We start from the raw sequence: 16,231 nt of genomic DNA, 5'->3' as shown, positions 1-16,231 counted from the left end.
CAACTCATTCACACAGCCGACAGAGCCTGAAGGCCGCTCCCAGATCAGTTTACATTTATACCAACCAGTAGGCGGAATCAGTTGCAGTGACCAATAACAGCGGACCTGGAGCGTTACCAAGGAAACGGCGTAGTGGTCTAGGAGACGGTAGCAGACAGCAGCAAGAAGGCTAACAGGCTAACTAGCTAGTTGAACACTAGCGTTAGATGTAAAAAAAAAAAAAAAAAAGGATCTTGCCCGTTAAACTTCAAACGTTAAAGCCTGGCGTCTGATTCGTGTCCAGCGGTCACCGTTTCACTGTTTGTCGGCGTTAGCTGGCTAGCATGGCAGCAGCGGTGTCCGGCTAACGACGCTAGCTGAAGCTGTCTGTGGATGGATTAGCACGCTCAAGTGGTGATCTAAATATTATCCGGATAATAGTTCCAAAACATCCGCAGGCACCGGAGTGTGATGTAGCCGGTTAGCACGGAGCTAACTCAGCTGCCGGGTCTGAAACGGATCGTGTATTTAGCCGGCATGGATGCGATGTAAGCTAACAGTTGGACTGGTCTGCCAGGTCTGTAGTTCTCTGGACGGAGCCTGCCTGCCGAGTTGTGTCAAGTGCCTCTCCCCAGCAGAAGCTTGGTCCTCCCGGGCCAGGGAACGGCAGAACTCCACGCCGCCGTTCAGGCCCAGGCTCCGCGATGAGATGAGATGAGATGCGTCGGACCGGAGGGCCGATCCACATCCCGAGTCCCGTTAATCCGTGCTAAGCATGTGAGCTGCCTCTCCTTCCAGGTTGCACCTCCGGTGTTGTCAAACATTACACCGGCTGTTCTGTTGTGTTAATTTTCGTTGTCATCGGCAGCTTCATGTTATAATAAATGATTAACTCACACTTAGATAGATATTTGGTGACATGACCCTTAAGGCTGCAACTCCTGATCATTAGAGATCAAACCTTCTGATTATTCTCGTGATTAGTGGATTCATTTTTAAATCTGTAAAATTGTGGTAAGTACCTTCCACAATTAGGGTTGCACCTAACTGAAGATTTACTCAAATAATCACGTCAATGATCGTTCTTCAAAATGTCAGCGTCTAAATATAAAGAAATGTTGAGAACAGTTTCCTAAGATTTAGAGAATTTAGAGCTGCAACGACGAGTCGACGGACAGAAAATGAATCTGTAAGTATTTGATAATCACTTCAGTACATTTTGAAGCAAAGCTTTCTAACACTAAACTGGATCTGTGGGGTTTGGACTGTTGGTTGGACTGAATAAGACATTTGAAGACATTACTTTAGACTCTGAGAGACTCTGAGAGACATTTTTTCATAAGATGATTAATTGAGAAAATAGGCAGCGAATACATTGACTCTGAAAATGATCGTTAGTTGCAGCCTTAAAAAAATAATTTAAACTACTAGTAGATCATTAGAATAGATGCAGATTAATTTCTGTAGAAGGACCAATGGATTCATTAACTGACCTGGTTGTGTTTGTTCTTCCAGTAAAATATCCTGAAAACAGGATGAGTTGCTGTGTGAGCAGCCGTCCACACTGAACGTCACGTGTCATTGAGTGTTGAATGTTTCCTCTGCAGGTCATATCCAGTGATGGTTGAATGGTCATCAAGCAGCTGATTCGTTGCTCGTGTGATGAAGACCATGCTTTCTGACACAAGTCTTTGATGTTGAATCTGTGTGCAGGATGGATGTGTGCTGTAGGAATCCAAACCGCACGGCGCCGGTCGGCGAGGACGGCCCACAGCGAGCCGACGTGCCGCTCTGCTCCCGGACCAACGGCTGGAGCTGGCCGCCGCACCCCTTCCAGCTGCTGGCCTGGCTGCTCTACGTCTACTTCGCCGTCACCGGCTTCGGCGTGTTCGTCCCCCTGCTGCCGGCTCATTGGATCCCTGCAGGCTACATCGTATCCTTAGAGAGTACACAGTGATGGAGCATCGGGGCCACTGCCAGGAAAGGGTCAGGCTTAGAAAGTCAGAATATTAGAAGATTATAGTAGTCGGCTGTCAATAAGATGTGAGTGCAGTCTGTCAAATGAGTGATACTGGTGATCTGAAGCCGAAGGTTTCTCCAGGCAGCAAATGATAAAACACACATGTGTAATCCGGTCAGCCAAATGGTTGAATCTATTACAATGATCTTTTCTCTCTCTGCTTGTGGGTGATATAACAAATATTTAACAAAATCAGATTTACAAATGTTTTTTCTGAAGAAGGAAAACCATCCAACATGTTTGCTTCGCGCAGTGACTTTTACACTGACTGCAAACAGAACGTTTGTTTACGAGAAAACTCAGCAGGGAGGAAAATCTCACGTGAGATTTTTTCCTGACAGTGGCCCTCATATTCCATCCTACAGTCACAGATGCCTTATTCATTGATTTCACTGTTGATTTGCGTATTTAGCAGAGAGAGTGTGTGAGTGCTAGAAAGCTTCAAGCCTTTTGTTGGAGCGTCACCTCAGGTCCTCCAGATTTCTCCCAGCTAATGCGAAACCGAACACAGCTCATGTTGCAGTGAGCCGGGAGGAAACAGAGCAGAACAGCAAGGTTCACAAAATCTGACCGTATGATCGGCTGATATTAGTTTGTCAACAGAAACACATACGTAGACATTGATTAGGAATCCTGAAATCAGGTCATTGAAAATGCGGCCACCGGTCCAACAATGCTCCAGCGTTTGTGTGTGAGTCCTGATCTGCAATCAGTGTACGGGCATCATGTTCGTCTGCCACCTGGGAGTCCACGTGATGGCCGTGTCCGTCGACCCGGCCGACTACAACGTCAGAACAAAGAGCAACAAAGGTCCGGTCCCCGTGTTCGACCGCTCCAAACACGCTCATGTCATCGAGAACTGCCACTGCTACCTCTGCCAGGTGGACGTGTGAGTAATGTGCACACAGCTGTTCACGATACGCATCTTCAGAAAACCTAAAGCTTAAATAAATGAAATTTTTTTTTTATTTCCTCCAAGCTCACTACTGAAAAGTCACCACAGTGTGTCTGCTGTGAGTGTGTGACCTGTCCACTGGTTAGTTAGCTTACCCAGGCCGCCCTGCGAGTGACAACCATGCATTGGACCTAAATGTGCAGAGGCCAATTCAGATTTAGTTGTTTGGATGAATAAGTGTCAGGAAAAACTGAAGGTCGACTGTATATTTAAAAAGTAGCTGAGATTTGAGTCTAACAGAGTTTAAACATGCTGTGTCTGACTTTAAAAAAGGAAATGTATTATTTTAATTTCTCCTGCTGGTAGAAAGCTCGGGGCTGGTTCTCAGCAGTCTGCATGTTTCATGCGGCACACTTCCTCCACATGGTGTAAATAATAAAAGTGCTCACTGAAGGCAGCAGGCCTCATGTGAATCATTCTGATAGATTTGATCCTGCACGTGAAGCCTCCGAAAACCAGGTCAGTGGGCTGGTTTCTCCCAGGAGGCCTTGGAGAAGTGGGTCAGAGGAGCCATTACACTGACAGACCTCAGCCAGGAGAGCCTCGTGCTTCTATGTGGACAAATATTGAGATTATTCAAAATAAGAATACCAGTAGCTCATCACAGGAGCTGTATTCACTAAATGTGTAGTAAATGTGTTTATTTCTGAACAAAGGTTTCACACCATTAAATGCTGTAATTATTGTTTTTTACCAGTAAAAGACAGCACGTCAAAATCAGTTATTTTGCTTAGTTTTTGTCTTTAACTAATTTTCTTTCTGACTGATTAACATAATTTTAAAAAATCAGAAAAAAACTCCTCTCCAATCATCTTCCTTTTTTGCCACAAATATTCAGCAGGTAGTGAAGCCAGTAGGGGGCGCTGGAGAGATGTTCTGTATTATGCTAGCAGGTACAGGATGTCATGCCTGTGTGTGTGTGTGTGTGCGTGTGTGTGTGTGTGTTTCAGGGGTCCAAAGTCAAAGCACTGCAGTGCCTGTAACAAGTGTGTTGCCAACTTTGATCATCACTGTCGGTGGCTCAACAACTGTGTGGGGAGCAGAAACTACAAGTAAGACCTTCTTCTTCTTCTTCTTCTTCTTCTTCTCCTTCTCCTTCTCCTTCTCCTTCTCCTTCTCCTCCTTCTCCTTCTCCTTCTCCTTCTCCTTCTTCTCCTTCTCCTTCTCCTTCTCCTTCTCCTTCTCCTTCTCCTTCTTCTTCTTCTTCTTCTTCTCCTCCTCCTCCTCCTCTGTTCCTATGCTGTGCAGTCCAGTAGGGGGGGTGTCCCGAGGAAGAAAGAATCATTTGTGCTGAGGCTGAACTTCATGCCTTCACCTGTGTGAAATTGGTTCCTGTACTTTCCATAATGTTAGTATAACAGACGCAGTGTTAACCATCAATTCTAGTGTATTTTAAGATGTTGACTGTGGATGAGAATTTAGATCCTGAGTACCTTTTTGTGCCCTGAGTAGTGTCTGCAGGTATTCCTTTTCAGGCTGCATACCTCCATCAATGGGTGCATCTCATTTCTCTTATTTGCATCAATGTTTCCCTCACTTGCTTCTTTTGCTTGCGTCCAGTAGTCAGTGACAGTGAAGTACTCTGTGCACTCAGTAGTACTGTGTTTCCTGTGTACTATGCAGGTTATACACAGTGACAGTGAAGTACCCTGTGCACTCAGTAGTACTGTGTTTCCTGTGTACTCTGCAGGTTATACACAGTGACAGTGAAGTACCCTGTGCACTCAGTAGTACTGTGTTTCCTGTGTACTCTGCAGTTGTTCACAGTGACAGTGAAGTACCCTGTGCACTCAGTAGTACTGTGTTTCCTGTGTACTCTGCAGGTTGTTCACAGTGACAGTGAAGTACCCTGTGCACTCAGTAGTACTGTGTTTCCTGTGTACTCTGCAGGTTATACACAGTGACAGTGAAGTACCCTGTGCACTCAGTAGTACTGTGTTTCCCGTGTACTCTGCAGGTTGTACACAGTGACAGTGAAGTACCCTGTGCACTCAGTAGTACTGTGTTTCCTGTGTACTCTGCAGTTGTTCACAGTGACAGTGAAGTACCCTGTGCACTCAGTAGTACTGTGTTTCCTGTGTATCTGCAGGTTGTTCCTCCACAGTGTGGTCTCGGCTCTGATGGGGGTCTGTCTGGTTCTGGTCGTTGCCTCCTACGTCTTCGTTGAGTTCTTTCTGGACCCGTCCAAACTCCGCACTGACAAACACTTCCTGTGTAAGCTTTGACCTCGTCCCTGTGTGTGTGAGTGTGTCACAGCAGGAGAGCTCATGTTGTACAGACCATCCAGCTCTTCTGTTGGTCAGCCTGCTCACAGATGTTTTCTCAGTTAATATCAGGAATTATTTGCTCTGTATGTGTGTCTGTGTGTGTGTGCACTGATGTCTGTGTGTGTGTGTGTGTGTGTGTGTGTGTGTGTGTGTGTGTGTGTGTGTGTGTGTGTGTGTGTGTATGTCCTGCAGCCAGGAATGACACAGGTGTGTGGTTCGTCTTCCTGCCGGTGGCTCCCGTCAGCTCGACAGCAGCAGTGATTCCTGGTCTGGCTGCTGTCACCATCGCTCTGGGTCTGCTGTCATCTGTGCTGCTCTGTCACCTGCTCTGCTTCCACATCTACCTGAGTAAGAGACAACAAACACACCTGTCTGTGTGTCTGTGGGATAAGTGTGACCCCTCTGAAGTGTTGAAAGGCCCCAGGCCCCGCTCTGGGCAAGATAGCTGCTGGATGCTAATCAATGTTCCACAAAGCAAATGAATTCCCTCAGTTTGACCACCTCTTTTACACAGAAAGTCTGAGTAAGACTTAAAGTAAATTCACATACAGGAGCAACACACACACACACTCAAACAACCTCCTACTCTCCTCATTTCATTCACTTCCAGTCTGTAGGAGACACCACATTAACCGGGCAACATAAAATGTGGAAAAACTCACAGCTTCCATTTGTGGTCATGGATGTCCTGTCTCGAGCCGTCTTTGAGCTTGTACAGGTACCGGCCCTCGCTGACAGTTTTCTGCCACATTTCCATTAAAAAATAGCGCTAATCCACTGGGTCTTGACATCCGGAGGTGGAGTAGATGACGACGTTTGAGTTGGTTGTCGTAGCCAACAACAGAGGAATTGTCGCACTTTGCTCATATTGTTAGACATCATCCTGTTACCAGAGCTTCTTCCCCGACACCAGCGAAGGTGAGGAAGGTATTCAGTAGAGCTGTCAGCAGATATTCAAATATATAATCAAATTGTAAAAAAAAATCCAGATTTTTATCATTTGTAATATTCGATTGTTGAGTTTCTGCTGTCCAAAAATGTCTGTTTTTGAACCAGGAGAGTCTGTTGAAGTCGGACATATTTAAATGTCTCCGGTCAGAAGGTCCAGAGAAAATAATTCCAGAGTTAACATGAAACTCTGTTTTCTCTGCTTCTCTGATGTCGTCCTCTCTCTCTCTCTCCTGATTGGCTGAAAGAACACTTTATTGAACCAAACAGAGTTAGTGATGATTGTTGGATCAGTGAAAGATGAACTGAGAAGGTTTTGGTGAGTTTTATTTGTTTTCTGTCACTTTGAATGAAGTGTGTTTGACCACGTTAAATGACTGTTTCTGTGAATGGAGTCTGGTGGCTTTGGTGAGAGAGATATAACAGCTGGTTTAACAAGAAGGATCTTACTCTTCAACAAAAAGCTCCATCTCTGTAGGATCCTTTCCACCATGTTGACACACACTTATTACAACAATCTGAGCTGTCACGTTTTTATTGAAAAAATAAATCATTAAATACAGTTCTGTGTGTGTGTGTGTGTGTGTGTGTGTGTCTATGTGTGTTTGTCTGTGTGTGTGTGTCGGTGTGTCTATGTGTGTTTGTCTGTGTGTGTGTGTGTATGTGTGTGTGTCTCTGTCTGTGTGTGCGCGCGTGTGTGTGTGTACAGTGTGGAACAGACTCAGTACCTATGAGTACATCGTGCGGCAGCGCCACCGTCAGGACAGCAGAGACTCCAGGAAACTGGGATCAGTGAAGGAGGCAGCAGCTCCATCAGTCGACCTCATTAAGGTAACGTATGCTCGGCTGGCGGCGACGCGGCTCTGACGTGACTATTTTCGTTATGCAGCCGAAGATCAGGGGGCTTCGTCTGTCCACATCACACACATCAGGGGGGAAAAAGTTAAATATAACGTATTTTTCAATGCAGCAAATCCCTTCTGTCACTCAACATTTCTGACCAAATCATGTATGTCAATATAAGTGGTTTAATTCCTGGAGTGTCTGTCTTCTGCTGCCCCCCCCCAGGATGTGAACTACTCAGGGACTCTGGGTTACACCAACCCTCAGCTGGACATGGAGGAACGTACCGCTGTGGCTGTGCGGGGGGAGGCAGAGTAAGTCTTTCAGTTCCCTCCTGCTCTGGTCCCGATGGTCTGACCCTGGTAACGCACCTCGTTAAAAATGAATTAAATCCAGTCCTCCGGATCACTGCAGACATGCCGGAGTCCACTTTCTGTCGTGGTCCAGGTTCAAGCCACGACCTGCAGTGATTGGCCGAGCCTGACCGGGTCCCGTCATTTTTCAGTAAACAGCCGCAACAGTCATTTCATAACACAATGAGGCTGGACCTCGGTCGCTATGGACACTGTTTTCTTTGCAGGAAACAAAGTGTGCAGAATGAAATTCTTTGGCTGTGACTTCCAGGAAGCAAACAAAGTGTGTATTGTGTGTGTGTGTGTGTGTTTGAGCTGTGGGAGGAGGGAGCGGTGTGTATTAGTCTAACAGAAGGTCTTCATAAATAACTCCACTCCCATTGGCTGTTTGCCCTGAACCTCATCTGCTGCCGAGGACGGAGGGAACAGCTCTCAGAGCAGCGGGCGCAGCGGGACAGAGACAGACTGAGTCTGTGGTGCTGCTTCATGTTCACACGGCGAGTCCAGGACACAGTAACACAACAGCTCATGGGTCGCACATGGCCCACGGGCCGTAGTTTGGACTCCCTGTGCTGACTCTTTCATCTGTATGAAATCACACTGGTACTGAATCACACCTGACACAAGTTTAAAAGCTCAGAAGAGGTCTCTCACACACACACACACGCAAACACACACCAAGGCATCACTGAGCCAGTCAGATGAACTAGTACAAGGGTGTAACCCCTGTGTGTGTGTGTGTGTGTGTGTGTGTGTGTGTGTGTGTGTGTGTGTGTGTGTGTGTGTGTGTGTGTGTGTATCAGGTTCGTGGCTAACGGCAGAGTGAAGACTGTGTCTAGTTCCGTCATGGAGGGAGAAACTCACTCACCCACTGTGTCGACAGAGCCAAAAGCTGCAGCACACACACACCAACGCACACAGGTGAACACACACACACACACACACCGATGCACACAGTTAACACACACACACACACCAACGCACTCAAGTGAACACACACACACACACCGATGCACACAGGTAAACACACACACACACACACACACCAACGCACTCAAGTGAACACACACAGGTAAACACACACACACACACACACACACACCAACGCACTCAAGTGAACACACACAGGTAAACACACACAGGTGGACACACAGCCTCACACAGTCTCACGCAGGTGGACACACGCAGGTGAACACAGTCTCACTCAGGTGAACACACACACACACACCAACGCACTCAGGTGAACACACGCAGGTAAACACACACACACACAGATGAACACTGATTGGCCGGTGAGGAGGAGCCTCGTTTGTGTAAACCAACAGCAGAGCTCACTGGAGTCTGACTCAGTGAATCTGGATTTTAAAATTCGTTCTGTGAACGAGGAGACGGAGACGCAGGAACTGAATCTGCTTCGTGTCGTTCTGCTTTCACAGAAGAAGAAGAAGAAGATCCGTAAAGTTCCGGTAGAGGTGACCAGAGAGCGCTGCCCGAGTACAGCCCCGCCCTCAGGTACGCACACACCTTTGTTTTTGTGATGTTGATATTTCGTGAAGTATCTGCAGCTGCTCAGTGCTGCTTAAAACTTCCGATTAGTTGTTTTTAATGAAATGAGACAACTCATTGATGAAGTCTTCAGATATCCACCAATCAACAAACAAAACTCTAGAATAATCCACAGGAAGCTGCTGCCTCGTATGAAATTAGCCGGCTGCCGTGCTAATTTTTAAGCTTTCTCTGTTATAACTTCAGCATCTACACGTAGGCAACGTGTGAATACATATTTATCTAGATAAGTATAATAAGTGGCCTAAATATTAAAAAAGATGGCTTCAATATAGATTTCCTGAATATGAAAATAGATTCGTATAGATAAATACAGTAAATGGCCTTTATTTGCAGAACGCCCACACATACGATTAGTAAAACATATGTAAACTATTCACTTCCTGTGGTGTTGTTGTCAGTTTTTGCTGAACTCATCTGCAGGCATCTATCTGCAAAATCAGTCACTGACAGCAGCACTGACACAGATTCTGACTGCTGCAGATAAAAGTTCAGCATGTTGACTTTCAGCAGAGAGCAGGACAGATGCAGGTTCTCCAGATGTTTGAAGAACAGCTCTCACTTCGCTCTGGGTCCGTCTAATTACTGACGCACGAGCATTAGAGCTATCAGATCAATAAAGAACCAAGCGAGGGTTTCTTCTGATTCTGTATTGGTTTGTTGTCCTCCAGTGGAGCCCAGCAGCGTGTCGACTGTGTCCCTTGGTCAGCGACTTCCTTTCCCAGCATTCCCTCTGCGGGCGTCCCTGCCCCCCCTGGCCCCTTCCTTGGGCCCCGTCCAGGCTGCCGCCCCTCCTGCTGAGTACCACTCTGACTCTGCAGAGTCTCTGGAGGAGATCCCGGTGGCTTTGGCCAAACTGGGCTCTTCATCCTCTGCTGCTGCCGCCGCTCCCCGGGACGCCTCCTCGTCTTCACACAGAGTCGGTCCGGCGTTCCCCCCGCCTTCTCCCCAGCCCAGGACTAAGAGGAAGGCCTCCTCCTGCCGCACAATTAAGGGCACCGCGGAGCTGAGGTTTGAGATGGCCTCCACCCAACCCCCGACCGTGTTTGTCAGCCGGGCCAGCGGAGAGGCCCCTGAGCCCCGGGAGGAAGACCTCCATCTGGGCAGGAGGCAGACCAGCTCCGGGCCCGGATCCAGACCCGCGTCTCACACGTCGCTGGGATCAGGCGTAGCCTCCTGGATGGAGCTGGAACCTGTGTAGGCTCTGTTATCTTTCTATACTCACCTGCTCGAGCAGCCACGCACAACTATCTGAACTTCAGACGTTGTTTTGTATCCGTGACTATTTATTGGTTTTGACAACGACTTGACTTTTTCTTTTATGAATGCCAAAGGTGAGATCCTGTCTGTGCACAATCTTTATAACTGAAGGAAAACTTTGGTTTCGAACCTTTAAACCTTAACTTTGTACGCCATTGAAGAGCCGTTTGGTGTGTGTGGATGTTTGTGTCTCTGCTGGTGTTTCTGCTCCCACTGGTTTTTATTGTTTCCCAGTGAGCAGTCCCTCACTGCGTCTTCTTGCTGGTCTCCATGGGAGTCCAGGGCCAGAGGGACGGAGTCATTTATAGAGAGCTGAAGTCCTGACATAACTTCCTGTGTAGCTTCTGGCCCATCACCACACAGCAGCAACAGCCTCCGATGTGCTGCTGAAGTACAGTTGTGCTAATGCTAATGCTAACACCCAACACTCATATTCTGTTCTGTCACATCTGAAGGACCAATATCGAAAATAAATGCAATCTGAAATACATAAAATTCTAGTAAATTAAATGAACCAATGAATTCAAAAAATACTTCGATAATCAGAACTCATAACTACATGTTATTCCATCAATAAAACTCTCATTAGAGTTTATTTTATTTAGTTGTTGATATTTTTATTTTGAATAAGTCTTTTTCAGAAGACTTTCCACAGCATTTTTTGACGTTACACAATATCACTTTTCAGCCAATCAAATGCTTGCAGCGTCTCTTGTCAAGTGCCATCCTGTTGTTGTTGTTTGTGTAGTGAAATCCTCTTCTTCTCTTTCTTCCTGAGAACTCGATGTTCACATTGATTCCACTCTCATGTCTAAGTGTGAAGCCGATGAGCTTAATTTAGCGTAACGACTGGGAACAAGGGAAACTCTGGCGCCTTGCCAATAAGTGGTCCAGCACATAACCTGTAAAACGTCCGATTGCTGCTACACCTTTAACAAGATTACATGTTAATCAGTGAGTCTGAGCTGCTGGGAGGTGGGTTTGCTTACCTTTTGGCAGAGCAGGACTAGCTGGCTCTGTGAGATTGGTCTCAATCTCAACATCGAACTCTGAGAGAGAAAGAGAAGAAGAGGATTTAGCTGTCAGTCTGTGTGTGTTACCTGTGTGTGATCACCTGGATGTTTTTTCAGACTACCTGTTCACATACAGGATGAAGACTTCATCTCAAATGCTTTTGATTTTTTTCACCTGTTTAACAATAAAACTGATCACCTTTGTATACTTTTATGTCCAGTCCTGATCCTTCCTGCTGGGGCTCAACCATGGGGGGGCAGCTAAATGCACTTTTTTTTTTTAAACCATCTGAGATAAAAATCTGTTCATCATGTGTGAAAATCACGCTAGCTGACCAGCTGAGAGACTTACTGTCGTTCCTGCCACCGAAAAGAGTCAAACTGTCCGGTTTTACTGTTTTTAAGTTACATTATTGTGCTTGAGTGGCGTTCACAGACTGAATGTTTATCTGATGAATCTGCTTCATTTGAATCCATCCCATAATAAGTAACCATGTTCTTCAGTACTCAGAACTGAACATAAGACCAACAGAAGAACTTGTAATCAGATTTTTTTTAGAGCAGAGCTTCATCTTCTTTATCTTTCTCTTCATCAGATCGACTCACTCAGTTTTCTTTTCCTCCTCTTTCCTTCACTTCTCTAACGAATTTAAGAAGAAGTTAGCTAACTAGCTTCTGCGGCTGGTTCCACCGTTGGATTGAGGTTTTGGGGTTTCGTGGGTGCTCGCTATGCTAAATAGACCTCGTCTTTATTTACTGTCCCGCCGACACTCAAATGTCCGGTCGTCTCTCTGCCCCCTGCAGCTTCATCACGGTCGCAGCAGGGGGCGCTTAAGTTCATTTACATTTTCATTCAAACACTCAGTGTTGTGCACCACCAACCACCAGGTGGCGTCTGTGAGTGAGCGACAGAAACCAACAGTTTGTTCTACATTTAATGCTGAATGAAGAATTAATACTTCACAGAGTATAAAATTAAGTCTGCTGCTGCACAGAATATTAGAATATTATACATAAAGGCTAATTAATATTTAAAAGCTGCTTCTCTTCTGCAGTTTGAAAACACATTCATGTATTTAAATGCCAACATTATTTTTATTTAGACTGTTTAATTCATTCAGCTTAGCAGTTGTATGTCTCTTTCCGTGAGAGTAATGAAAATAAAAGACTTTTATGTGTTCACATAACCGTAACCCCAGTAAAGCTGATCCTGGTTCTGATGAGCATCGGGTCTGATTTATCCAACGTGAAAAGTCTGTATCATAGAAACAGAAACTAAAGAATGAGAGATGTGCAGCAGCGGCAGCTTTAAAAAATGAATGACGGCGTCCACGCTGTGACAGCTGTGTGTAACACGTCTGATCCTGCTGTGAATGGAGGGGTGAGACAGACTGTGTGGCTGTGGCTATTTCCTGGAAACAGACCCAGAACACCCTGAACAGAGAAGACAGAGACTTAAATATCCATTTGTTTGTGTTTTTTCATCAAATTGTTGAGAAAGCAAGTAAGCGACAGCCCACGGTGGTCTCTGGAGACTCGTCCACCCTGAACTACATGATGTCATACTGAAGTCCTCCCACACTGACAGCTGCTTCCTGCTGACACAACCAAGGACGTGAGGTCACATTCTGCTGTGTCCTCTGAGAGAGACAGAGAGGGATGTGGTTCGACCTGGTTTTGTTTTGGTTTCTATTGTTTACCTCACGATCGTCGTGAAGAAAAGTAAAACAGTCTGTGAGTTTAATAAATGTCCCTGCAGTGCTTTGGTGCCTGATAAGCCTTAAGATAAGAGACATCCTTTAATATTTATAGTCTACTGATACTGAGTCTGATCAGATGCTCATATTTACTTAACTGGCAGCATGGTGGCTCAGTGGTTAGCTCATTGAGAAGGTCCTGGGTTTGATTCCCCAGCAGAGCCTTTCTATGTGGGGTTTGCATGTTGTCCCTTTGCCTGTGTGGGTTTCCTGCTGGGGCTCCGGTTTCTCCACCGGCAGTTCTCCTGTTGGCGGCCTGAGACACTGGTTCAGACCAGGAGTCGGCTCTTATCCCTGCTCCTCAGGGACTGGTTCACCTCTTACCAAATATAGTCCAGAACTAAAAATGAGCCCAAAAACGCCTATCCATATATACCCAAAGTAAACTGAGAGCTGTTCTTGAACCATGTGGAGTACCTGCATGGTCCTGGTACTTTTGAAAGGTAACACTCTCAACTTTTATCCACAGCAGTCAGATTCACTTTATGTGTTGCTGGCATTGAGTAATACAAGTTTAAACACACTGAAGTTAAAGTTTCTTATTTCTACCTGAATATGTTTGCAGATAGATGCTTGCAGATGACGAATGATATCTGGACCGTATTAGCTGGAAAGACGGGACCACAGCATGAAGCCTTAAACTAGTCCAAGTTCAATAAAAACATAAGAATACCACAGAGAGCTTTAGGGCATTCAACGATTGAATGCCCTAAAGCTTACAATGACCTGGATGAATGAGAATATTCACAGGCATACCACAGAAAATTATGTTAAATGGTGTATCCAGGGATTCTCCAAAAAAAGATAATTTATTATATTTATTATTACCTTACCTTCTTACCTGGCACACTGGTGCTACAGAGTGGAGTGTACTGGTGATTTTTGATGAGTTCAGAACCAGAAAACCAACGCATTAGGAAACGCAGTACAGTTCAGTAAAAAAACACAGTAGAGTTCAGTGAAGAAACGCAGTAGAGTTCAGTAAAGAAACGCAGTAGAGTTCAGTGAAGAAACGCAGTAGAGTTCAGTAAAGAAAAGCAGTAGAGTTCAGTAAAGAAACGCAGTAGAGTTCAGTGAAGAAACGCAGTAGAGTTCAGTAAAGAAACGCAGTAGAGTTCAGTAAAGAAACGCAGTACAGTTCAGTGAAGAAACGCAGTAGAGTTCAGTAAAGAAACGCAGTAGAGTTCAGTAAAGAAACGCAGTAGAGTTCAGTGAAGAAACGCAGTAGAGTTCAGTGAAGAAATGCAGTAGAGTTCAGTAAAGAAACGCATTAGAGTTCAGTGAAGAAACGCAGTAGAGTTCAGTAAAGAAACGCATTAGAGTTCAGTGAAGAAACACATTAGAGTTCAGTGAAGAAATGCAGTAGAGTTCAGTGAAGAAACACATTAGAGTTCAGTGAAGAAACGCAGTAGAGTTCAGTGAAGAAACGCAGTAGAGTTCAGTGAAGAAACGCAGTAGAGTTCAGTGAAGAAACACAGTAGAGTTCAGTAAAGAAACACAGTACAGTTCAGTGAAGAAACGCATTAGAGTTCAGTAAAGAAACACATTAGAGTTCAGTGAAGAAACGCAGTACAGTTCAGTGAAGAAATGCAGTAGAGTTCAGTGAAGAAACGCAGTAGAGTTCAGTGAAGAAACGCAGTACAGTTCAGTGAAGAAATGCAGTAGAGTTCAGTGAAGAAACGCAGTACAGTTCAGTGAAGAAATGCAGTAGAGTTCAGTGAAGAAACACATTAGAGTTCAGTGAAGAAACGCAGTAGAGTTCAGTAAAGAAACACAGTACAGTTCAGTGAAGAAACACATTAGAGTTCAGTGAAGAAACGCAGTAGAGTTCAGTGAAGAAACGCAGTAGAGCTCAGTGAAGAAACGCTGTAGACACACCGTCGGTTGGGGGCTCTGTGACAGTGGACTGGCAGATGTGGTTGTGTTCATCGTACTTTTCTACCTGTATGGAAACCATGTGTGAAGCCACTGATGAAAAAGTGAGCGGACTGTCTGGATGGCCAGGATGGGCGTGTCGAGGTGCTGTACCGGTCGGTCTTGCAGGCGTAGTTGGATTGTGGGGGCAGGTATTCCTGAGCACAGGAGGATCATAAGTGCAGGAGGCTGCAGTTAGACAGAGCGCAGCCCAGGTGGTTGAAGTTGTTGCATTTGTGCTTATTGCCGCTCTGACGGAGCTTCCTTCCTCTTCATGCTGCTGCCCTTCATCTTAAAAAAAAGTGATACAGTAATACTGAACTGACGGCATGTCTTAATACAATTAAACGAGTAAAATTTAAGTCAAACTAAAACATTTTCATGAAAAGAACAAAACTAAATTGGACGGGGGTCAAAGGTCATGACCAGGATCAGCACGTCTGCAGATTTATAAATACCCGTCCTTCTGTCAACCCTTACAAACACAGTGAAGTACTTCCTGTCAGACACTTCCTGCCCTCATCACGCTCATCACACTGTTGCACATGTTGCCTTTGTTTCTGTTTCTGTTGTCATGACGACGGCTCCAGATTACATAATGATATGATGTGTGGGCTCATCAACACAGAGCTTCTGTGTTCTCCAGGTGAACCAACAGGCAGAATCCAGTCAGACCAGACCAGCAGGTCTCAGTCCAAATGCTCATACAGCTGCTGTGTCTTGTGGTGGTTTTGTGTCTGTTTGTTTTGTGTCACTTTGTGCCGGTTTTTCAAATTTTTTGCTGGTTTTGTGCCACTTTGTGGCTGCAGTCCTATGCCGCCCCTCTGGTCCTGCTCCGGGTGTATTTCATCTGAAATCCCTTTTGATAACTTGATTAAATTGAGTTCATCATGTTCATTCAATTCAGTTAGCACCAGCAATGAATATTTGATAATTGAGATTGGTGGAAAGCAGCTTAATACCTTTACTCAAATATTGTACTTTAGTACTTGAGTAAAGGTACTTTTCTACTTGAGGTATTTGTACTTTATATGAGTATCTACTCCACTACATTTATTTGATAGAAAGATTCAGATTACTAATATCATCCATAATATCAACAAATAAAATAAAACATGGTCATACTATTACAGAGAGTTTATATATATGCAGCAAGGTCAGGTCCTCTACCAGAGGCCTGAGAGTTTGTATTACTGTATATATATATATATATATATATATATATCTGCTGATTCTGAATCTTGCTTCATCAGATTCAGAATCAGCAGATATTTACAAAAGACAAAAGTCAGACAGGAAATATCTTGACTTTGTGCTGTTTTCAGGTGGGTTTCTGTCAGAAAGGATCAGCAGGTG

General features: G+C 45.0%; 1 protein-coding gene across 2 annotated transcripts; it reads left to right on the top strand.

Annotated features, from left to right (window-relative positions):
* The first annotated feature begins 225 nt into the window (after positions 1-225).
* Positions 226-11,393, top strand: zdhhc1 (zinc finger DHHC-type containing 1). Of its 2 annotated transcripts, none has more exons than XM_041950458.1 (11): positions 226-756; positions 1,693-1,912; positions 2,713-2,888; positions 3,905-4,006; positions 5,044-5,168; positions 5,414-5,569; positions 6,879-7,000; positions 7,238-7,326; positions 8,169-8,286; positions 8,802-8,877; positions 9,603-11,393. In XM_041950458.1, coding segments are annotated over exons 1-11 (1,716 nt in total). In that variant the 5' UTR covers positions 226-754; the 3' UTR covers positions 10,133-11,393. The 2 variants fall into 2 exon arrangements, with proteins under 2 accessions (XP_041806392.1, XP_041806305.1); XM_041950371.1 differs by lacking the exon at positions 226-756 and adding an exon at positions 1,057-1,168.
* Positions 11,394-16,231: the final 4,838 nt, after the last annotated feature.

This window comes from Chelmon rostratus, chromosome 1 (genome assembly GCF_017976325.1).
Source record: "Chelmon rostratus isolate fCheRos1 chromosome 1, fCheRos1.pri, whole genome shotgun sequence".
NCBI classification, from domain to species: domain Eukaryota; kingdom Metazoa; phylum Chordata; class Actinopteri; order Chaetodontiformes; family Chaetodontidae; genus Chelmon; species Chelmon rostratus.
Note: the sequence above shows the minus strand (reverse complement) of the source record. Positions and strands in the feature narration are given on the sequence as shown.